The 25,414-nt window shown below is 36.8% G+C and overlaps 1 protein-coding gene across 2 annotated transcripts in view; it reads left to right on the top strand.

Annotated features, from left to right (window-relative positions):
- Positions 1–25,414, top strand: part of ZFAND3 (zinc finger AN1-type containing 3) — a 141,080-nt gene that overhangs the window by 23,681 nt on the left and 91,985 nt on the right. For both annotated transcript variants that reach the window (XM_064446013.1, XM_064446014.1), the window contains exons 2-3: positions 9,368–9,408; positions 11,430–11,456. In XM_064446013.1, the coding sequence (XP_064302083.1) occupies positions 9,368–9,408; positions 11,430–11,456 (68 nt within the window). The remainder of the gene's footprint in view (positions 1–9,367; positions 9,409–11,429; positions 11,457–25,414) is intronic.

Below are 25,414 nucleotides of genomic sequence, written 5' to 3' on the forward strand. Positions count from 1 at the left end.
GTAAGATGCTAGTGGAAATATTATTTTATAACATTGCTGAAGTATAGCAAGCGAGTCACACTCTGGGATGTTTTTTTGAGGCTGGGAGTCTCTGCTCATTGCCTGAGAGATGCAAAAATCTAGTACAGACTTCTGCCTGAGGGCTATTGGGAAGTTGACCAAAATTTCTGGGTGACTAAGATAAGCATTCAACCCTGCTTGTGCTACCAGCAGGGTAGTTCTGCATCATTGAAATACAGCTGACAGAATTCTGCCACAAAGAACCTTACTGTTTTTTCACACGGATTATCATGAGTTAATCATGGTTTATTTTGCTTCTAAAAGTGACTTTCTCTGTATTTTTTTTTCTGTTTTTCCTTATGCTCTTTTTTTTCCTCCCTCATTGTACCACCAGGGTTGAAATGCTTTCTGTCAATATAGGAGGATCTGCTTTTAGGGATGTTTTGTTTAAATAGTTAACTGGCACATTGCTCCTAGTGCAGACATACCCCTGATGTGATTAATTTCAAATTACTGAAGAAAGAGCTGAAGTACTCGTGTTCTCTAGAAACAGTATTATGAGATGTGGCTACAATTTCCCACCTGGGAACGGAAAATGACTGTGTGTCGTCAGGCGTAAAAGCAGCACTGACCGAAGTAAGAGCCGTGTTGCTTCCTGACTGTACAATTGGGTACAAGGGTAGCTGGAATGGAAGAAACTGAATTTTCCACATCTTCCAGCTCGCCTTTTGAAGACTTTAAAACAAGTTTCAGTAAACGAGGAAGAAAAAATGCCTAGCTTTTTAGATGTGTGCTTGTGAATAGTGTAATAAGATAGGATTGCAGGCACCTTGTCAAAATTCTTCAACTGCTTTTCAAGAAGTGCTACAATTATACCATGCCATGTGATTCCAGATGGGTTTGATAAGCAAGGAATGCAAAGGACTCTAAAACTGAGATTGTCACTCATTCACGCAAATACACTGTTATTTTGCTGCTTTTTGGGGTGGCTTAGTGAGGTCTAGATAAGTGAGGTATCCTGCTGGACAACCTGCTCATTACTGAGTAGGATGTAGCTGCTTACTAGTCCTGGAGCAGTGATGCTTTTGTGCTTTGTCCAAGGGATACTCTTTCCTCTTCTTTCTGGATGCTTTATTTCTGAACCTAGCTTTCTGTGCTTTAACTCATAGAAATGAATATTCAAAATTTATAATTCTCGGGGCTCCGACTCCTCCTGTCACATCTGTGTATACTGCACCTTCAAATGCTTTATCTGTCCGTAGTTGGGTTGGTCAACACTTTAAACTCCTTTTTGTAATGTTTGACCGGTTAGACATTAAAAATAGATCTTTACAACAAAGGAGTTTATCTTATAATTTTGATATCTTGCTAGCTTTTGGGTGAATTCTTATGGCACAGTACTTAATCAAGTCTTTGTTAGTGCGTTTTGTTAATGTATGCAACAGCATTTTTTTTTTTTAAACTGGTTTATATAAGTTGTCCTTGTAGATGTTGTTTAACATGCAACAGGCAAGGTCTTTGAAATACTTTGAAAGGCTGCCTCTTTTTTTTGTTTTTGTTTTGTGTCATTCAAAAGTTCTAACCCTTCCAGGCCATTAGCATGCCAGGCATTTTAAAGTATTTGTTTTTGCCCGATTTTGATTAAAAAATAGAAATGCTTCTCTCTGCTTTTGCATAGAGAAGAGACAAACTGAGCTTAAATTGAGAATTAAAAATTTTCCTGTTTTCTAAGGTAAACCTAGTTGTTCAGGTCAGGAAGTGTTAGAATAGGTTTCCTAGGGAGGTTTGAGATGAAGCTAGCCATGCCTTTAAGTCAGGGGACAAAATGGATACTTTCTTGAGGTTTCTTCCAGCTTCTTTTTTCTAAGAATGTTTTACTATTTAGTATCTATTACTGACCTGTGGTAAAAGGAATAACACAAATGGAACAGGCTTTTGAACGCTGATCTGAAGCAAAATATAAAGTTGATATGATTTCATATTGTAAATCTGAAGATGATTGTGTTGTCATAGGACAATGTTCATTATTACCTGCAATGCATATAAATAATAATGTCCTTGAGGAATTGGTGGAAGGGCGGTAGAGCAGAACTTTCACATTTTATTCCTACTTTTCTATTAAAGGCCTCTTGGACTCTATTAATACTTTGTATTTCAACCTTTTTACTGTCCTTTAAATAGTAGGCTACATATCTTTGTGAAAAAAAAATTTTGAAGACTTGCAGAGGAATATTTGGTGTACAATTTCGCTGCTGATATTTCTTTTTTAAGGAAGTGTAGAGGCATGTATTTATGGGAGTATGAAGCATTCAGCTTTGACTGGAGGACAACTACTTTGTAAGCTCAGCTAGAAGCCCAATTGAATCTGATCTAAGTTCTTACAGCCTGTCTTACCTAGTTTAGAGGCACTGGATTATTTGCAGTTTATTGTATGAATTGTTGGAGAAGGCTTTAAATTGAAACTATCAGTGCTTTTGTGTCAGAGCACATGGTATGCTTTGTAAGAGTAAGGAGATACTTTGTTGCTCTGTATTCTCCCCATTTCCCCCTCTTGCTCGTGTGTATTTGTGCTCTTCTCTGGCCTTATTGTCAACAAAGCACTTCAGTGTCTTTATATATTTACAATATAAAAAGTGCTTCAGCCATAGAGATTTAAAAGAATGCTTTAGTGTAGCCATTGAAAAAAAAAAAAATCAGGGTACAGCTACTTCATTGGGATGCATCAGCATATCTTTTGAGTGTGGAAAGCTGCCAGAAAGGCATTGCACTAGTACACTGTACTGTGCATAAAGTTTACCCTCCCTTTCATTTCAAATTGAGGTCAGAATGATGAGGTCCTTATGAATGTGTGATTCACTAACTGAAGCATCATTTTCAGCAGCTTACCAAAAATCTTGAAATGATAAGCAACACTTAAATTGTTTGTGGTGAAAATGAGGAGTCCAAAACCAGAATACACATGTATTTTCCAAGCAAAAAACCATGTAGTAGTAGCAATAATAATAAATTCTTGTTGTTAACACTTTTTAAATTGAACTAGAGTTCTTATCACTGAGTGTGTGGATATAGAACACCATGATGAATAAGATGACATTGACTGCGTTTGTGGGATATTTCATTTCGGATTTTATTTCACTTAAAAATCTGTTCCTGAGCGTATGTGAATGTTTCTGGTTGCCAAGTTCTCTGTAGGTCCACCTGCATTTGACATGCTCCACTTGTGTTCTTTTATTTGAAAATAATTTGGCATACATCATTTTTGAATAACTGAGCTGCCCTAGTCTAAAAATATGAATAATTGTTTAAACTGTTCAAAAAACCTTGCCTGTATCCCATTAGCAAGACCATAAATTAAGAAGGAACTATAAATATCAAATATGCAGCATATATGAAATCAATGAGGTGACTTCTGATTTAGAAAAGTAAAATGGCTTTCTTCAGAAGCTAGTGTACTGGATATATAGAACTTTCAAAGGACGACTGAGGGTCTTATTAACACAATCTAATTAACCTGCTTCCTGTACAAGGTGAAGTGTTATACGCCCTGAGCAAATGTTGAAAGCGAATGTTGAGAAGTGTAAGAGAAATACAGAACTGGATCAATTTTCTTTTAATGATAAATAATCATTCTAGTCTGGTTGGATGAAAGTAAACATATGTGGGCTATGGTTTTGCTTTTGCTGTGTGCCAGGACTCAGCTCGGAGTGATTTCTTCGGCAGAGTTATAAACCTTTGAAAATTGCTTTTAATGGAAATGGTGACAGGCCATTAACTACAGTAGCATAAATGCATTGATGTAACATATGTGTAGTTGTCCTGAGTTGCCAAATACATGAAACAGTATGAGCTGAATGTATGGGGAGGAAGCTTCTTTGTTGTTTCAACAAATTAATGACATGATTCATACTATGTTAATGTTTCTCAAACATACGGCTGCCCCTGACAATATTGGACAGGTATCATTCAGGGGCTAAGATATATTTGTACTGTACTGATACTGTGATCCCAGTCTAATTGCTCTACTGGAAGGGGACCAAGAAGCATTTAACATGATGCGTTTAATCACCAACGCAATTGTAGTGCCACTGAAGCAGACAGCTTTTCCTACTACCAAGTAATAGGAACTTCTGAATCATAAAGAATCATTACTAGATATGCTGGAAAACCTTGTTCCCAACAAAAAAGCAGAATCTGGGATTTTGCAATCATTTAATTGGCATCTCTGGCCTAAATATCTTTAAAATACCTTTTGCATGCATGCTATATGAAAGCATTTTTTTTTCCAAATTCCTTATTCTTCCATCCTTAAAAGACAACTGAACAAAAATTATTTTCAAGAATGACTGTTATTCTGGTGTTATTTTTCAAGCATTGAGAAGATACACATATGCTAGAATCGTTGCTTATTTTTACTCTGGTACAGCTGCATGATTCTTGCTGTTGGTGGGCACTTGCATGATTAACGCTAGTTCACTATTCACTTAAAGTGTAGGAGACCTAATATTGATGGAAATGAGCATTTTGTATTGCCCTTTGGTGCTTGTGTGGATTTAAGCTAGCATTAGTTTTTAACATTTCTGGGTTGGTTTGTTTGCTTGTTTCTTTTTTTTTTATCTTAAAGACGGGAACAGAGAAGCTAGGAAGTGCCTGACGATCTGCTGGAAATTGTAGGCTTTTGTTACCAAACCTTCAGCATTTATTAGGTATGCCTACATGAATTTCTTGGCAGAAAATTGTTTTAATTAGGGAGGCTGAGATGAGACAAATTTCTGTGTACCTCTCTCTAACTCTCTTCAAATGCGCAAAATTTCCACACGTAATTTGTTCCTGAACCATCAGATTGACCTTTGTCTTTTTTAGATTCTGGCTATTCTGATCAACTACTGTACATCTAACAGTCTTTTCTTGAGATTTATGGCTAGGATATCAGCCTCATTCTCTAGATGTGGTTTCGAACTGATAAAATAATTTACTGGGAGAGGGGGAAGTAAAAACAAACTTTTGGCAAAGACAGAGTAGAATGCGCATTGATTTGAATGATACCTTGCAATGGTATACTGCCAAATGGCAAGAAAGAAAAGGAAGAATTAGTAGAATAGGGCATAAATTTGAGTAAATAATTTTTATTGCTTTTAGGGGAGTAGATAAGGCCACACCTTCAGAAGAATGTATTGGAAGTAATGTATGAAAATGGAGTCAGGGAAGCAAGCAAAGGGGCTGAATAAGAATCTTAATTTTATTTATAAGTTTTGTATCAATACACAGGATTTGATGTTTGTTATTTTTGATACTTAGAGCCTCTTATTGGGCCTTACTGTATTTTATTAATCTTTTACCGGAGATGCAGATGTTGATCTTACTGAAGCTAAGAACCTACAGTGGTCTGGATGTGAATCTGAAGGCTCAAATAGTTGCTTTTGCTAGGGAGATTTGTAGGCACAACAGTGCAAGTAGGGGATGCTGGTTTGAATAGCCTCAAAAGGGCTCTCTCTTTTTGTCCTACATGTGATATTATTTATTGCTTAAAGTATAAATACGTTATACGTTCCAGGATTCCCCACTTCTGTAAATTTCTTCCTCTTTCAAATTCCCTGTGTCATTATTACTACTTTCATGGCTGTGTTGTTAAGGGAGTGTTGTTGGTTGGTTTTTTTAATACCTACACTTGTTTCAGACCGAGTCCTGGGGAGTTGTTGCATGCAATCGTTCTGTAGCCTCTGGGGTTTTCCAGCTGGCTTGAAGTATCCTCTGCCTTTAACTTGCTCTGTCATCTGACCTTCCGAGCTTGCTTCACCTTGTGGTTTCCAATCTACATAATAATTTTGTGTCACCCTTTAGTTAAATGGTTTCTTTTTGACAGATGGAAGTACCTTGAAGTAGGGTTTAACTTTATGTTCTGCCTCGGAGATAATACCATTCTATTTGACTTGATTTATTCATAAATATGGATGTCTTTCTGAATACCAGCTTAAATTATGTAAAAGCGGAGATTGTAAATTACCAGTATAGAAATGGCTTTCTTGATATTGTACATATAAAATGTATACGGCAGTAATTCTGGATTAGGCGCTGTTAAGCATGATGCTGACTTCTGTGAGGGAAATCTGGGAATTACCTTAATATGCCCAGCTGAAAACTGTGGTGATTTGATAACTGGTTCACAAGCATGTAGAATATCCCTGACCTAACTGCAACAGAAGGATATAGAAATGTTGGATGTCGGCCTAAAAACTTGCAGTCTAAAACATGCGATTCTCGTTGCCAGGACTGACTTTGAATTTTAGCTTCACTGTGCCTTATTCAGCTTTACGCTCATGATTTTACTGTACATCCCTACAAATCTGAAATGTATTGCATTCTCTACAAATCACCTGCTCTAAGTAGAGTTGGCCACTGTGACCATCTCTTTCCTGTGAAGTGGAAGGAAAGGAGGCTGTGCTGTGGCCAGGACTGTTCGATGCTTTAGAGCTTTGAGTGTTTCAAATGAAATTACCTCAAGAAATAACAGATATTACAGATGTACGATATATTAGAAAAGGCTATCAGGAGCAAAGAAAACTTATAATTTGTTGTTCCTGACTGGCAGTATGAGTTTCTGGTGAACGCTGGAGTCACTGGGAAGTATTTAATGTGAAACAGTGATGTGGTTAACAGGATTTACTTCATAGAGAAAACAGCAATGTGCAGGTTTGCTCAATTTTAAGAGTCTGGTAAGAGAGCCCTTGCCTGCTGTAAAGAGGAAATCCTAGCAATGAGAGGAGGGATTTGCAGTGTAACAAAGAGCTGTCAAACATATATTTTACTTGACAGGCATTGACATGACTCTCAGATAATACCTAGTAAGTTTGATGTACATAAACTGCTTAACGCATTTTCTTTGTAAAGCTTTTGCTCTAGTTAAATATTGCACTTTCAAAAAGGGGCTCATTGTTGGTCAACACTGTTACTCTGTCTCTAATAGAAAATGCCATTTTCTTAGTTCTAGTTTAATGTTGATGGATCTGGAGTGACATAAGTTATTGTGTAAAAGAAACTAAAAGACAGAAAAAAACCACTCAAAATTTAGGTTCTCATCTTACGTAACAGCCTCAGACTTACTTGGATGCCTTAAAAAGCATATCAAAGGATCAGAGAGAAAGTGATCTTTGGAACTGTAACAGTGAACTGAAGTTATTTAGCTCACAAGGTCACTTGTCCAATAGCATCGTCCTTTCAGAAAATCTGTTTTCTTTTGTGTGAGAATAAATGGCAGCCTTTTTTCACTTAGCTGTATGTTGTGTGTGTGTGTTCTCCATTGTTGGTGTGCTGATAAGTAAATATTATATGAGGCTTTGGATTGATATTTAACAGCTGAGATGGTTGACTATACCACTGAAAACATTTGTCGTTGCCCGTTCCAATGTCATCAATATGAACCATCTGAACTCTGCCTTTCTTTTTCTTTGCTGCCCCTGGGGTTTAATGGCTTTGCAGAGAAGCTCCTGCCTGGCATATTGAGCTGCTCCAGAAGGTCTAACCCATAAGCAGTGAGTACTGAACTGCAGCACACTAATGCTGTAGGTGTTGACTCACCATGCTGTTTTTAATTGCAGTTCTTCTGAAGGTAGATAATCTGTGCAGACTGTCAACATAGATATTGAATCTTTGGGTATATACCAATTTGATGATGTATTTGTATGGCTACAAATGCTGTTCCGCTTTTCCTTTCCTGGGAATTAACTCTTCTCCTGTGCACATACTGTTTGCATTTAAAACTAGCTTTCATGTGTCTGTGGCTCTTGCTATAGCTGGCAAATGCTTATGTCTCATATCTGCAGTGAACTGTGTTCTAGAATTCTTGAGCCTGATGTAAACCAGCTTTCAAATGTGCATGAATTGAAAAGCATCTGTAATGTTTTGATGTGACTAATACTAAGATATGATTGACCAAGTCTGGATTTACTTTGTTACTGGAAAGTAATTCAAAATATCCATCTGCAAACTTGGGGTGGGAGAATTCTATAATTCTTATAGGTGTGTGCTTTTGTGATATAATTGCTTTGAAAAAAACTGTCAATATTTTTGTCTTGAGATAATCAGTTTTGATTTTTGTGATTTGTATGTTGTAAGATGCAGATCTCATCTCAAAATTCCATCCACATTTGGCTGGAAATAGAAAACAACTGTCTTGGTAGTCTTGGTTGGTTTTGTGTATGCATTTTTCTGAAGATCAAGGTGCAATTCTATGAATTAATTTGGCTAAATGACATGTTCCAGCTAGAGGCTGCCCTGAGGAGGCAAAGAAGCCTTGTGGGCATGGACAGTTTTGGCACAACCTTGCCTGTCAGTACATACATTCAGACCTGCTCAAAACTGTGTTAATGCTTATACATAATGACAGAGCTGATTCAGGAATACTGAACAAATCAAGTATTGGGCAGTGTGCACAGAAACTGGGTTGCTCTTACCTAAAGACATTTAAATATGTGGAGAGCTTTTGATAGTGTGTTCCAGCTCACTTTGTAAAAGAGTAGTTGTGACGTTAGAAAAGAACTTTTTGCAAACTGGGAGAAATTTTGTTCTCCCATAGTATATTGCTTTGGGTAGTTTCATGGTAGCACTAGAGAGGTCTATAGCCTTTTTTTTTTTTTTTTTTTTTGGCCTACTGACTTCCTGTATGAGGGTGAACACTTGCGGCATAATTGCACAAACTCTTCGGAGACATCTGGAAAGCTTAAGATATTGCTGTCATTCTCCAGCTGTTCTTCTCTCAGCTGAAGGTTACTGCCCTTGAAGTTGAGCCATGCTAATGGATCCTAGTCCATGTCAGTGCAAAGTCAGCCAGGTTATTTTAAATTACTGCTGGATGCAGTTGAGGGTAGTAATGAACAGCTTGAGGTAATAACTTCTTAAGCTATTCCAGCTAGGCTTCCAAGAGCACATCTGTATGTGTCCTTATAAGTGCAATACTTTAAACTCTCTATTGCTGTGCTGTACTCAGGATTTGTCAGGACTGCAAAGCTGTGGCCAGGGAGAGTCTAATATTCAAGTGGAATGTATTGGCTTTTCCTGTCTATCATTATTATCACATTGTAATAGAAAGTTTTGAATGATGAGTGTGTATACATTGAATGGTAAAGTAAGCTTATTTTTAAATATGAGGTAAATGTGTGGAAATCATGTTTTGGAAGCTCTTGAAATTGGAAAGAGGTTGCCATATGAAGTATCTTCCCCCTGTCCCTAGTTCAGCCACTTATCTTTGATTCCTAGTCATTTAAGTGCCTACCCTCTCTGTACCATTGCTTCATTCCCCAAAAAAACTTCCCTGGATTGATTAGAATGATAATGAATTTTTTAGCTCTTTTTTTTTTTTTTATTTTTGCCCCAGGTCCAGCAAGACTATGAATCTCTGTTCCAAATGCTTTGCTGGTAAGTGCAGTAAAAGGTTTTGTGTTTTTGTTAGATTATGGAAACCACACTGTTGGCATCTCCTTCAGGATTTGTGCATGGGTTTTTCTTCCTTCAGTGTGTATATGTAATCAGATTTTCCTCACTTTGGTGCTTCATTTATTTTCTAATCGAGAACTTCTTGTGTAAATGTACCAATGAATCCTTGTTCCTGAATTTTATGGAATTCTGGAAAACCCTTGAACTAGAGAGCTCTGCTGTCAGCACAGATCCTATATGGATGACAGCTTTCAAAATGCATAAGTCTGATTTGTAATTTGGAATTGTGTAGGGTTTATTTTGTAATAATCTCTGAAATACAGTATGGATAAAAAAATGAAACGGGAAAGTTGGTATAGAAAACCTCTTGTTCCATTTCTTTTTAACTTGCAGGCCTTGAACATTAAATCATCAGAAGCTCATCAGTAGGCTAACTCTAATTGCTACGTATTATTTTCTTATTGCAAGGTCATTTCTATTGTGTAAAATGTTAGGAATTGCTGTTGAACCTTTCCTGTTAGTGTGTTCTAGCTTTGCCTTTCTGAATTTTTTTTGGTGGTACTTAGTATTGTGAACTTATTTTTAATTGTAATAAGAGTGCTGTCATAGTTCATTATTTTTAATTTCTCTTGGGGGAACAGATACAATATTAAAAAGTTAAGAATTTTTTTTAAACTTTCAGTTATTGGCTGGTCTATGAAACATTAATATTGAGCTTGCAGAAATTTTATTAAGGTCATTGGTTTCCAAGGCAAAATCCTAGAATATTTGAAAATTACGGCAAAATGGATGAGGAAAAAAAAAAATTTTAAAGCTTTTTCTGAGTTTTTTTACAAGAAATAAATTTTGACTTGTAGATCTCACATCTTGGATTCAGCAACAAACACAAGGGAAAGAAAGATTGTCAAAGGCTGTTCAGCAAAATGATACATATATTTCCCTGGTTGTTTTCCAAAGCCGTGGATCACTGGAAGAGGGTATATTAAAGGAAGCAGTAGTCCCTTCTTGCACTCTTTCCCTACTGACAGCTGTCAGAAACAAGCTACTAAGTCTTTGATTTGACTCAGTACAACTGTTATGTTCGTATTAGCACTGTAAACAACTTCTGTTTGCATACCTCAGAAATGTGTATTTTCTGATTCTAAGATATCAAAATGGCCTATCCTTCGTATTCTGCATTTAACAGAGTACCCAAAACTTCACAGCCAGCAGGCCAGGCATTAAGTAAAGCATCTTTTATTTTGGTTTTACTGTGGTTTTTTTATTTTGTTTTGATTTGTGTGTTTTTAATAAGAAGGAAGAGTCTTGGATTCTGTTCTGTAATTCTCCTGAAAAGCCATTGCCTCTGGTCAAATTCATTTTTCTGTTGTTGAGATATGATCTTGTAATTTTACATCTGTGTGATTTGGGGGGGTGGGGGAGGGGTAGAAGCTTACCTTTTAAAGTTTTCAAGACTTTCTTTACAGCCTGTTTATTTTAATGAAATAAGACTTGAAGAGTTTGAGTAACTTAAAAAGCTAGTGCTAGTTGGAACACGACCAAGTATTAGAGTAAATTTGCATTTATCTACATCTTCTAGATTTTTTTAAACTATGATTTCTTCAACAAGTAGCATTGAAATAAGCAGTCCTGTTTTAGTAATTCAAAACTGCCAATGTCATCAGTCCCACATAACACTCTTTTTTCTTTTTTTTTAATATTAGTGAAACATTTTTAGGGTTGTGTTTTTTTTATTCTCTGTTTCCAACCACAGTATTAAAATAGAAAGATGTAGACTTCTGTTTCTGTAAATTTAACCACCACAGATAGTAAGGTTTTAGGCAAGTAAGCTGTTGAAGATGTTTTTCACTATTCCAGGCACTCCAAAGATACAATGTGAAAAAAGTTCCTCTTGTTTCTATGGCAAGTTATTAACTCAAATGTACTGAAGCCGATGTATATGCAAGGGAAAATTGGGAATTATTATTTCACTTGACCATCATTTCCTTTCTCTTCTGTTTTAGAAAAAAGAAATCCACACAACGAAAAAGGTTAGTAACTTTGTTAAATGGAGTTTGTTTGGTTGTTTGTGGGGTTTTTTGGTTTATGGGTTTTTTTAGGGAATCCAGTCTTCCTGTTATTTTAACTGATTTTTGTACACAGAGCAGCAAAGCCCCTTGCATTTATATAAGCGCTTATCTTTTTATATAAATCAGGGTAGATGGGCAACAAGTCAGCAAAAGATGAAAACATTGTTGCGTTTACATTGCAATATGAATTATTACGTGGAACCTTCCTATCTTTACTGGTCTTTTAGACCTTCTAAACTATGTACAAGTTTGTATAATACATGATCATGAGCTCTTCTTTGCTTCTGCCCTTCCTCTCCTCTGTGTCCCTGGTCATAGTTTGATGTCTGTGATGGTTAATTAGCACAGAAATCACAGAATCACAGGTTGGAAAGGACCTCAGGGATCATCTAGTCCAACCTTTCTAGGAAGAGCAAAGGGCAATGGTCGGGGGCTGTAAGTTTGCCTTCTTGTTTGACCAAATACTTGTGATTTCTAAATTTATTATCAAGATAAACTCACTGAATTTTCACTCCCATTTGTCCCCAGATTAAACAAACAGCAAAAGCAGCAAGATTATGTAGCAAGGAGAGTGGAATTCCTTGTTTTGGCTATCTTTGTACAGTTTTTTAATATTAAACACAGGAATACTTTTCACAGATTATTATAGAGATTAGGCTGTTCAGCTGTTTACGGCAAGAGTGAGCTGGATACTGCACAGATATGTGCAACCCTCTGCCTTGAAGAGCCCAGTGTGTTGACCTAAATCTAGGAGGCTCACTAAGCTCTTCTGTACAACCACAAATCTGGTGTTCATTTGCCACAGACTAGTTCTTGGCTTGCACATAAATGTTGATAAATACTGGAGAGAAACTTGAAGTTAGCTATCCTCTTCACCCCTCTTTGCCTCCTCTTCACCCCATCTGTCTGTTCCAAGAAGGAATATCTGACTCCTTTTATTTAAGTCCTGTAGAAGCAGCAGACTCTGAAATGTTCAAGAGCCTCTCTGAAATGATTTCAAGTTAATTGTACTTCTGCAAACTACTTTACAACATTCTGTCTCCAATTCAGTGCTGACCACGTGCTATCAATGCCTCAAAGTCTCCAGATACAGTACAAGTGTAATCCTACGTATTAAATTGCTTCAAATAAATTTGCTCTTCAGATGGTTAAAGCATAGCTGCTTCAGACGTCTTGCGCATACAGAATACAAATGCAAACAAGTGTGGGTTTTTTCTTGATCAGAATATAGGCTGGTAAGTGAAAAAATGCAAATTACGGCCAGAGTATCTCCCTTAGTGACACCACATCTTTTGCTAATACTGCAACCTCTCTTCTTTCACTGTGGTAAACTGTGAAATCTGAATGGTTAAAATACAGGACAGTGATGAGTGAAATTTTTCAGAAGTATCCTCTATTAATCTATCTTTGCTCCCATTAGGTTTATGGAAGTTTTAATATGAATTTCAGGAAGAGACATTATTTGAGTACTTTTAAAAAGCCACTTTTACAAAGTAGGGTCTTTCAGGCACAAGTTCTACAAACATTCATGAAAACAACACCTGGTACCTGAAGAACTCAATTTTAATTGGAACCTCTGGGAACAGTCACAGAACAAACTATTACAGAGTAAGAACAAATATTTAAATACAGAAAACTGTAAAACTAGATTTTCTACTTAAATCGCCCCAAAAATGCAGTCTGCCTTTAATCCATTTGACTGTGAGTCTAGCAAGTTTGTGTTATGTCGCATTCGTCATTGGAAGGAGGGGTGCAGGCAGTGGATTTCAGCTTGTTCAGTAGTATGTGATGCTAAAGGTAAGTGCAGCATTAGATGGTTTGGTGGAGAGATGCGCTTGGAAAATTGGAAGAAGAAATGATGATTAGAGTATTAATGGATTTGTGAATCAATTTCATAGCCCTTCTGTCTGAAAGTGTAATTGAAATTGAAACTTCTAGACGTGGGTGTCCATTTCTTTTCTTAATCCAGCTATGCGATGTTAGTGTGTTCTGTGAAGTGCGAGATCAGCATCACTGAATTTGAGAAAATACTTCAGCCATATAACACAAGAATTCTGACTTTTAAGCAGCTTGAATCTCAGATCCATTTTATTTTTGATTTGAAACATTTTTTTTTTTTACATACTGCTATCTTGATGAATGAAAATTATAGATTTTTAATCTCAGTCTATCAAGTAAGAAATTGGTATTGCTGGAACCACACAGGTATTGCCAATACATATGCTTGGCTCTATGCCAGTTTTGATTATGAAATTTTGCAACTTCAGTAGTATATCTTATTCTTCTGAATGTGAAAGATCTGATAAGAGGGGGAAGAATAAAAATAGACACTAACATCTTGTATGTATCATCCAATTCTAGTACTATCAGATTATTTGCTATTCTTTATTTCCTGAACTCACTCAAATGTCTGACTGTGTAGAGTTATTTCTTGGCTTTGTGCATCTTAACCCTTCTGCTTTGTTGAGCAGACCTTTATCTTGTCGTGCTTAAGTCACACACAATTTTTGGAGCTTACAAAATTGCAGGTTTTATGTGACTCAGAGTCACTTGAATAACACAGTTTTCTCTCAGTCTTTGTAAATCCTGGGAGCTATTTAGAATGCTGCCTTGTCTGGCAGTAATAACACCTACTGTAAGTATGAGCTGGCAAAAGTCAGCGTTCCTGCCTAAATAGATTTTGCTGTTAATCAGCTGCTAACTTGATCCTCAGTCAGGCTTTGAGCTTGCTTACTGGAAACCTTTTCAACAGGTGCCTCTTGCATGTCGCTAGTTCAAATTTTATCTTTGCTGTATCATGTTGTATGATAAAGTATGCTTTACTCAGCCTTTTTCTTATTCATAAAGTTTTCATCCCTAAATGAATGATTAAAAATCTGTTCTGTTTGCATTTTCCAGATCCTTGTAATTTCTGATGTGTATCCACATGTTTTAGTACTTTGCTGGAAAAGCAGCAAGCATTTTCAGAAATTGACAACAGTGCTAAGTACTAGTTTTGTTTACCTGTACACGAAACATTTCTTTAGCAGTATGGCGTTCCCTTTGGCTCTTACTGGAAACCGGTGCCTCAATTTGTTGCTTCATTAGGCTAGAATTTGTTGTTACATTCATGTCTGTCTTTGTACTTCGAAGTACATGGACTGCTCACTACAAAAACCAGCGCTTTCTGGCTGGCACATGAGTGATCAAGTTTGATCTTCAACTTCTATTACACCATCAGGCTGGAAGCTAAACAATACTTTGGAAAATTGTATATATGGTTACAGTGGCACCACAGATACTTCTGATTTCTAGAGCACCTACTAAAAACTAATGATAACATTCCATATATAAGCATAGATTATTTTTTTTGGCATACATTTAATTTCTTTTACTCTATACCCAAAGAATTTTTAAAAGGGGGAAGCTGGTAGGGAAAAGATGCCTAGCATGATTAGTAAACTTGAAAAGGTGAGATGTATACTAAACTTGAGAAAGACATCACCATGAGATAGAATTATGAAAAAGATTTGGATAAATTACTTCAGTTGGGCTTCACCTATTTATAAGCTTAATTTGCACTGCTGACCCAGAAGATTTTTTTTTTACTCTGTTAGTATGGATTATTCTGTGACTTCAAAGAAATGTAAAGATCTGAGTAATAGCTCTGTTTGGGTTGTTATAACAGTGAAATATTTTGTGGAAGGATTGGGAAAGGATTTATATGTTTTCAGTTTACTCCTTTTCCCCTAACCTGTCTTAAAGTTGTGGAGGGGAAATATAAGTTAATAGAAAATTAGTTTGTTCAAGTATAGTTGTGTTATCTGAGCTTAGAATTAATAGTTTTACTCTGTTAAAAATAGTACCATCATCCAAATTATCCAGCATATTTATTCCACATGAAATGTTGCTAGTCCTCAATATATACAGAACTGGAAATACGGGAAAGAAGGATACTTGAAGCTTTCTATGCCTGCTGGAGTTTTAACAGTTAAATAGAGATCACATTTTAAGTGAAGTTAGTATAATATTACTTGAGAGGTCCACTTTTTTCCCCGTGTCTGTACTATCATGCCATGGAAATTGTGGAGTACAGGGCTCCTATGTTGCTTTGTGGCAATGTGGATATGATTTTGCTATCCATTATATAGAATGGCGTTAAAGATGCTGTGTGGGAGAGACAACCCTCATCTGCCTGGGACCTGGCTATGTGAAGGCGTTGCGTGCACAATAGGGCCAATGGCTCAGCTGCTGGTTTGATTTGCTCAATTATTTTCTCCTTTTTCCTCCTCTTTCATTCTCTCCCATATAAAATAACGGGAAGGGGCAAGCACTGATGGAGAACAGACCCATGAAGTATTTCTATTTCTGCACAATTGTCACTGGAAGAAAGAGAATTTCTTCCACAGCTGGCACTTGAATGTTGTGTATTTGGACAGGTTTGTAGGACAGGTTTTCTTTTTCTCTTTTCTTTCTGGTTACTGCTAACTTCAAGTTAGTAGGGCTTTTTCCAGTCATATTTGAAAGTATCTTTTCACCTACACAGTCAGGGAAAATTGAATACCTTTTAATTAAGAACTGCAACATTATACAGTCAATCAATCCTATCAGAGAACTACCCTGTAGGACTTTAGTGACTGTTTCATTGGATTGCATCTTGCTAAATTCACAGTCTAGTAATCTGGGACTCATTTGTTAAAAATATAAATTACACTTAAACCAAAATACATCCTCCTCTCAGTACTGGCTACCTGAAAAGACTGCCAAATAGTCTTAATTTAATTTTTCCCTCTATCTTGACAAAACATCACTGACATTTTCCATGTGTTATCTTTTTCTTATCTCAGGCGATTGCCAGTCCCATCGTACAGGTTGATCTATGCGCAGAGAAAAGAGCTCAGCCCTTTTTCTTCAGACTTGCATTATTTTTAGTTTTCATAGCTCTGGTTACTAGTATGTTTTCTTCTTTACAGTAAAGCAAGCTTTTTCTATTTTGTTAATATCTTGTTCACCTTCTAACTTGTAACCTTTCAAAATGACTCGTTGAAACACTAGCTGTAATTTAGTCTCTTGTGTATAGGTTCTCTGCTGTTAAAAAAAAAAAAGTTTAGAAATATGACTTAATTGCCGTGATGTTTGCACATTGCCAGCATGAAAGCAGAGTTACCGATTTAGAATGTGCAACCCACAGGTTTAATTTATTAAACTTTCTTGTAACTCCATTCTCCTATAAATGCGTGCATAAGGCAGGAGAGGGAATGCTTTTCTCTTTTTTTCCCCCCATTTAGCAATTTGCTTGAGTTATAGAAAAGTCTGTGCTCTGTTTTGTGTATTTGCGTGTTTGGAAACCTTCTATAGTTTATAGAGACACTAGTGATTTGTTCCTTAGCCTCCCTGTGGAGTTTGTTCCATATTACAATCTAATTCCATGTCCGTGTTGTGCACTCCTGAGCTGTTAATTTGTACATTTCGATGCAGTTTGTTTCATCGTGTTTTTGTAATCCAAACTGAATGTAATGAGCTATGTGCTTTGGGGACCCAGCCTTGCCTTGCCAATTAGAACAAGTGGTTACTGAGAGAGAGCATGTTTTAAATAAAACATGGCACCTCTGCCTGGAACCAGCAGCCTTTGGGGAATAAAAGAGGATATTTAACTCTTTCCCTCTGAGAAGAGAGGTCAGTATCAGTGAGCACATTTTAGGACCATTTAACTCATTCCTTTGAAAAGTATGATGCAGATTCATGTTTCATCTTGCAAATAAAATTTAGTTTGTCATTGGAGAGGTGTTATACAGTACTACATGCTGAGTATTTTGGAACGCACAAGGATGGTGGCTGAGTTGACTGCATGTTTTCTAGGATTCTAATTGCTAGTGTCACACAAACACTGTACAGGACTAGCAGTCAACCTTTCTCTTTCCCCTTGTACTGCTACCCAAGAGGCTGAGGTAGGACAGGAGGGGTGCCAGGTAAACAGCTAGTTTCAAAACACATTTTATAGGTGGAGGAATCTAGAAGTACTCCTAAGAACAACACTTAGGAGTACTAAGGATATGTGCTAGGTGACACTGAGGAAGGGATCATTTATTCTACCATTTCGAGGTAACTGGTAAAGGGTACCTCTATGACTGGATTGTTGTAGAAATTATCCAGCATTCTACTGGTCTTTAACTAAACTTCCTGGTGAATTCAAACAAGACACAACAGCAGTTTTAAAACTTAACTCTACTTTGCAATTATTTTATGCATTCCAGCCCCAACACTTCCTTTCCTCTCTCTTCACTCTAACTTGCGTGTGTTTGTGCATCTTTAAAGGGAAGAAATTACTGTCCACCAACAACTTTTAGCTAAGGACACGGAGAAAGAATGTAGGTGAACAGTCATAGCAATTGACTCAGGCAACATTTCAACAGTCCTTGCATACAAAAGCAAGGTAAGACCAAGAAAAACCTCCCTTGTGAAAACCTTTTAGCTCAGCATGTAGGTATAAGGGAACTATAGCTGTTCAGCAGGTGACTTAAGCTGTTAAGTAAGCAGGTGTACAGGACAAATGTGATCTGGATAACAGAACAAAATGTAACATGACTTTTCAATTGTCTATCCATTTTATATGAAAGTAATGTGATCTAGCAGCTAGACAGCTGGCTAGGAACTTGTGATCTTATTTCCTTTGCACAGTCAATGAGCATTTCTTTGTGACATTAGACAAGTCACTGTTTTGGTCTTCCACTTCTGTTCCGCATTAGTTACTAAGAGGTGATAATGTTATTTCCCTGCTTCACTGGAATGTTTGTGAAGATAAAATATATATGAAGTTCAGTAGAGTAACGGTGGTCATCTGAGGAGCTGAGATAAATCTAGAGCTCTGTCTTCGGAAACAAAAGGTCATTTTGAGGAACAGTATCTGTATCTTCCAAATCAGCTTGAAGTAAGCATGGCATTAGCACATATGAGATTAAAATGCAAACTGGCTGTCTTCAAAGTCAGTCAAGTCCCTCAGGCTGAGTAAATTACCAAACTCGGGGGTAGAAGCTTGATCCTTTATATGTGTGTATATATATGTATATGTCCTTTATGTGTATATATATGTATATGTATGTTATATGTAATGCAGATTCACACCCTCCTCAACTCTAGCATGGTGTTAGTGATAGTGCAGGAAATTAGTGTAATAAGTTAGTGTCAGATCTTACGGAGGAGGGAGGCAATTTTCTTTAACAAAATCTGTAATTAGGTTGGTTTTGTCTGTTTATGCTTTCACACCCATACACACACAAGCCCCAAGATGCATGTCCAAGTAGTCTGGCCAACATCACCTGTGTGCAACACAGAGAACAAGGAGTTCTGGCTGTTGAGCCCTCACTATGACAACAAGCTGATTTTGGACTTACATTTTATACCCTTGATGAATGGATCCTGTGAGGGACCTTTTGCTTCTTGATTTTGTCTTAGCCCTTGTAAGTCTTAGGCAAAATTCTGGAATTTCAGTTGTCGTCTTTCCCATATGTGGTTATTCTACAGTTGCAGTTCTTTTCTTCCTCTTCTTGACACTTTATCTTCAGTTTGTTTCTCTTCTTAATTTGAATGAAATCATACTGTGCTTTGCAATTAATGCATACCATTTCTTAACCCTTTTAATGCTATTTCTTGTGGAGCCTGCAAACATTCCAGTCATTCTTTATTCATACCAGTCTACATATGCCTATTACAAATCTTGTATGTTCTCATGAAGTTAGTCACCAGAGGGCAAACTGCTCATGCAGATTTAGTCAATACAACTATAACTATCCTTTTTTTTAAATTGTCTATGAATGAGTTCACTTTCCCTCTAATACTACATGTAAAAAGTATAATAACTATCTTCAGAGATGTAGAAATTAGTATTGTATGTTGAATGGAGAGAATTTTGAAAAGTTAACATTCAAAATGTTGGACTAATTTGCATACTTTGGGGAAAAATATCCCCCTTTAGATGAATTTTTTTCTTGTGATCACATTAAAATATCACCTAATTATTAGTCAGGGAGAATAATAGTAGGTTAAAATAGTTTTCAGCAGGAATCCGGCTTTAACCTGAATTATGAGTAGATGAATCTCCATAAAGAGGGGGGGCGGAATCTTATGCTGGAGATCTCTAAACCTGCAGGACTGTAGATAAGGCCTTTCTTGAAAAGATAGCTGAAATACTGCATTTCTAGTAACTGAATGTGTAAGATTTTGTTCCGTACTTTGTAGGAAGCATAGACTGACTGAATCTGGCACTGAAGATCTAGGAAATGACGAGACAGGTTATAGTGCCACAATAATTAATCTAACCTGTGTGTATGCATTATAACTGTCTTTAATTATGCTAAAAGGATCAAAGAGTACAAGAAAGCATAAGATTACTGGCCTAATCTCCTGGTTTAAATCGCAGGATATTAAATATCATCTAGGTAAGCTTTGTTTGCTGAAAATAACTCCGTTAAACAGATAACCTGTCGTGATGTGAAGACACTGGGAGTTCGCATGCCGCACAGGCACTAGTATTTCTAATGAGTAACCTCCCTCACTATTAAGTAAGAAAAGGTACACATTTTTAATTGCAACACTATAGGGATACTTCCACAGAATTGTACTGTCATTTACTCTACTGAATAGGTGCAATATAAGACATTCTGCCATGCTCTGTATCTTCTTATTATAGCATTTGCACATTGACCTGAATGGAGAATAATTATTTTCTTTATAGAATTTCTTTAGAGAACTAATTAACCCCCTAGTACTTCAAGTAAATAAGTAATTCACCATCTTGACATTTCTGTGAGTCGAGCTGGTGATATTCTTCACTATACATAGATAAGAATCTAAAGCAGAGATATCAAACATCCACAGATATTGGACATCAACTTGAGAAGCCTTGGGACTGTAGTTCTTTCTTAATCTCCCTCCCCCAAACATACAATTTTATGATGCTTTAAACATTGAAAGTGCAGATCTTCCTCCTTTATAGAACTGCAAGGGTATTGAATACTTCTACTAGTGGGGACCCAAGAATACTTACCTGAACATCCTGAATATAAATGAGTAGGAAAAGCTTACCGAAGTCACATAGGAGTTTTGTGGCAGAGACAGTGAGTAGATTTAGTTCTCTGATTTATCTCCAGAATTTTCATGGGGGTTAAAAAGAAGTCAAGAGTCTAGCAGAAAGGAGCTTTGTTTTCTGTAAAATTCTGATTGCATGTTTTGACCTTCTTTCATTCCCAGTAAGTTAGTTAAGGGTCCTCTAAAAGAGATGAGTTATGTGATTGTTTGCATGCATTATAAAAATAATTTAAAATTAAATGAAGAGGTCAGATCACAAGTGTACAAAAGTTATTAGTTCAGACACTTCTCGATATCAGACTGCTTGACTTTTCAAGCTTAATGTAGGATTTTGCCATCCTGTAATGCCACCTCCCATCCTTCTGCTTAAAGAAATTCGGTTATGTGGAGCTGTGGCTGTTACTGGGCCAAAGCACTTGGAAACCATGAGTCACAAGCATTGACACCATTGATTCTGAGCTGTTGGGCTGCAATCAGGTTACAAGTTGGACCCAAATGTTCTGTCTCACTTGTAATCGGAAGTGCTGAAGCTGCATGAGCAGCCTAGTGGTAGTCTTCTATAGAGACCACCTTCTAAGGCTGCTGTTTTCTTGTTGCAGCAAGAAAAGAGCAAAATAACTCTAGTAATAGTGTTCAGAGCATAATGCAAGATTTTTCCCTCTCCTTTGCATTAAGACTTGTCATGGGACAAATTTGGAGGGAGACTGTGGTTTGTATATTTTTAAATGCTAATGTTACCCACAGCATAGCTGTTTCTTACTTGAATAAGTGAACACAAATTTTGTGTTGAACCAAGGTCAATGAACTTAGTGTATAAGGGGGAGACCTTGGAGCTTTCTAAACTTTTTGTATTTATGTACATTTATATACATTATTAGTTCAGCAAAAATGGTAGCATTTTCATTTGATCTCCATTCTTAAATAACAGGAATTTTTATATTTTGGGATTGGGGTATCTCTGTCCAACTCTGTGGGAAAGGTTCTATGTAAATGGAGATCCAGTTACAAACAGCCAACGGGTGTCTTGGGGGGTTGTAAGCATTAGAAATGACCAAAATTAGACTTGTATATCTCAAATACTCTAGGATTACTCAAAGTCGGTTTGGTATTCACTTCCTTCTGCTTAAATTCTCTTTATCTGAGGTGAAAGTTGTTTGCAGTAGGCTAAATCAGCAATAAAGGATGCACTTCTTTGTTGGTAATTGTATAAGTTACAGGCTTTGCTCTCTTAACAGAAGATGGTGGGGTTTTGCCTTCTGTTTTTTTGCTTCAGAATAGGAATAAAAACCTCCAACTCTTTAGATGGTGTCTGTGGAGGTAGATACCAGAGTCTGGCTCATTTCTAAGCTGAAAATGAAACGTGCTATCTACCATTGTGCGTTAGCAATGTTTAGTATAGTGTTACTGTTTTAAGAGACAAGCTTTTGTTCACCTCTGACATGTCCTGCCCTGAAATGTATGAAGAAATAGAAAGATGATCACTCTTACACTATGATATTTTCTGTGCATCAGCAAAGTCTGTGCGTCGCTTCAAGTCCTCAGTGGAACTGCTGTCTGCTGAAGAGCTTTAAGCAGCAATTTAAAAGCTAGTATTTTGACAACGTGGGCTGCTTTTTTTAATGAGACCCACTAGTATCTAGAGAACTCTGATAGATGTAAATAATCGTAGAAATGCAGAAGCCTGTAATGGATGTTCACATCTACCCAGTTGACAAGGGTAAGTTAATGTTTAGAAATACCTCAAATATTAATTTTTATTCTGCATGGTTTCTGTTATTGACTGTAATTATTACTATTTTAAGAGTTAAAAGAGTTAAAATTATTGTATAACTGGAAACTTTTAATTTAAGATAGTCATAGCAGTTACTTGTTTTGATAAATCGGCACATGAAGATCAAGGCTGATGCATGACTGCTGCTAGTCAGAAGTAACTGGACAGGTTCCAATATAAATAACTTATTTTAATTTGGATCTTGAATCTATGAACAACTGAAGTGAAAAAAAGAGTGTCTCTGAATCCAAAATCAAGGTGGCTGCCAATATTCTCCAAATGAATATATCTGGTAGCTGTGGATCGCAGTAGGTCTCCAGTGCGTTTCAGTCTTTCAGTCCATTTTTTTTTTCTTACTTTTCTTTCATTGAAAGGGTCTTGGTGTGCCTCAGTTGGGGGAAAATATATAGCAATATTCATCAAACAGGTTTAGAAATGCAGAGTGCTGGAATCTTTTGTAACAGAACCTGCTTTTCTTGGTGGTAACCAAAAGAGCTTTTTTGATATAAAGGTCAGATTTCATGTATTTGTTCCCACTTGAACTCCTTTTGACAGAATGGAAGCTATTTTGCTCTTGATTTATAAGATATATTTACTAAGAGTTAGTACTGCATAAACATCTGACATGAGCAGCTCTACGTTTTGCTGACCATGCCCTAGTAAATGGTGAAAGTAATTTTAAGATATTTACTGGGGCCTTTTTTGTAGGTACTGTAGCAAAGTACAGAATGTCCATTTACAGGAGAAGTAATTGTTTTGTTTTTAACTTGAAACAGTTTTCCCTTCTGCACAGCAAGCTTCAATGGGTAACTCCCTGTAGAGAGAGAATGAAGAGTTGATACTCTTTCCATATACACACCTGAGCCTGAGAAATTAAATCGTGCCTTAACCTACAGGAAAGGAAAACTTACAGCTCACTCAACTTCTGAAGGTGGTGTCAGCGGTACTTGAGTGTATCTCCTTTTAAGGGACCTCAGAAAATAATCAAAGTACTAAAGCTTGTATGCTATTATGGCAGCTTGTTCTATAGTTAGCTTACCAAGGTATTAAAATAAAGTCTAGCTGCTTTAAATTAAAAAAAAATAAAATAAGCAGATAATCTTATTGGTGTGATGACACATAGTTTATACAAATACAAGTTAAAGATAATTTCTGTGAAGATCAAGAACAGTTTGTATCCCTTTCTGCACTTCAGTAAAATTGTTCAGATTCCATTTAATGGATTTTAGAAGGGTTTAGTTAAGAAGAAAACTTTGAAACCATTCTAGAGGCTTCAAAATTTGAAACAAACTTTTAATATGTGTACCCATAAAAATGTGTGTGGTGTGAGGGTGGCATTTCAAGGCTTGTGTTATCAAGCAGAAGTCTTGCATCTTCTTTAGATTATGCTTGAGTAACGGCAGATTAACTGTTCCTGTCTGCATAGGTTTTTCAATATTCTTCAGTGCATAGAAAAATATTGAAGTTCTTTACCATGTTCTGTACCATATTGTTCCATGACAGTCAGGAATAAAGTCCAGATTAAGAGATCTTTACCATATTTTTTGTGTCTAAATATTTAGTGGGGAAATGAGCTGAAATGTTGGTCTGTGTTTATATAAACTTATACTCCTGTACATACACATTCTTTATTTTTATAACCATAAACGTTCTTTTTAGATATGAGCTCTATATTTTATGTAAATGCTCTGAAGTGGCTTTTTACTCCAAACTGCATGTTCTGCTCCATGACCTTTCCTGGCACTGAGGTCAGGCAAGTTATGTTTAAATGTGAACAGTGACTTAGAAACAGTCTTTAAACTCTGATCATGAATTTATGAAACATTTTGGTTGAAATGAGTCTTTTGTAAAACAGGATTAGAATAACACTAGGTTTGAAATCTGACAATTCTTTGTAGAGCTGCCAGTTTAGAACCAGTTTCTTCTGTTTCCTTTCCTAGTGAAATTCTGAGAAATTTGGGATCTGAAAACTGAAGAAAAGTATGAACTAGTGTGAGATGGTATTATTGAGGTGAAGAAATCCCGTGTTTTGTTCCACATTCTTCACCAAGTCTGAGGCTGAATAGCTGTAGAACCTGTGTCAGCATCTAACTGCAAGGGTTGAGTTGTTTGCTGGTTTCTACCCAACCTTCCTTTTTGCTTAGCCGTCAGGAAGTCACTGTGCCCTTGGCTTTGAGACTCTCAGCGGAAGCCCTTTAGCATGCAGCTTGGCATAAGCCTGGGTCATCTTCTGCCGCCTTTGGTTCCCTGTTCTCTGAAAGGGTAAGGTGTGGGGAGAAGTTAGAGTGGCGAGGCGTTTACTGTGTCCAAGACCTTGACCTTTTTTTTCTGCCTTGTGTTGGTAAACTCTTCCCTTTTACATTGTGCTTTATATTGCATACAGCAAAAGGCTGTACTCCAATAAGGATGTGGGCACCTTTACTAAACACTAATTCATGCATAACTGAGTTAATGAAGGGAAAGTTTCCTGAGTTCTGACTGTACTGCAGCTTCCAGTTGGAGGGTGGTTAAGTGAAACTAGTAGCGAATTACTGTCATGGCTTTTTTGGCCTGGGCTGTTTTGGCTCACTACTTAGAACTTTTTTTGCTAAAACCTTTCTATGGTGCTACTTAGTATCATTTATTAAATAGAGGCTTGATATGGAGTTGAATTTGTGGTTAACTAAAACCGATTTTCTGCCATTTGCTCAAGGGAAAGCAAGTAGGAGGCTTCCTGCCTTCCTTCTCCCAGTTTTACTTCTTCCTCTTCTCCCAGTTTTACTGCTGATTAGGGAAACTGAGACTACAAAAGTTGGCTTTTTTCCTGCTATATAAGTTTGTGCAGCAAAGTATTAACAATCTTTCAGTTGCGCCCTGGTCTATTAGCAGGATTATACAGTGGTACAAGAATGAATTTGAAAATTTTATGCCTCCATGACCTATTGTAGAACAGTACACCCCTGCTGCAGAGTTGTGTCATTTTTCATCTCCTCTTATATTAACATTGATGTTCTATTACTAGATTTGTTCTTGTCTTCAGATTGGAACATAAAGGAAAAAATCTTATTGCTGGAATATGAAAATTAGTTTTGTTAAGCAGTACCTT

This window comes from Phalacrocorax carbo, chromosome 3, assembly GCF_963921805.1.
Source record: "Phalacrocorax carbo chromosome 3, bPhaCar2.1, whole genome shotgun sequence".
Classification (NCBI taxonomy): Eukaryota; Metazoa; Chordata; class Aves; order Suliformes; family Phalacrocoracidae; genus Phalacrocorax; species Phalacrocorax carbo.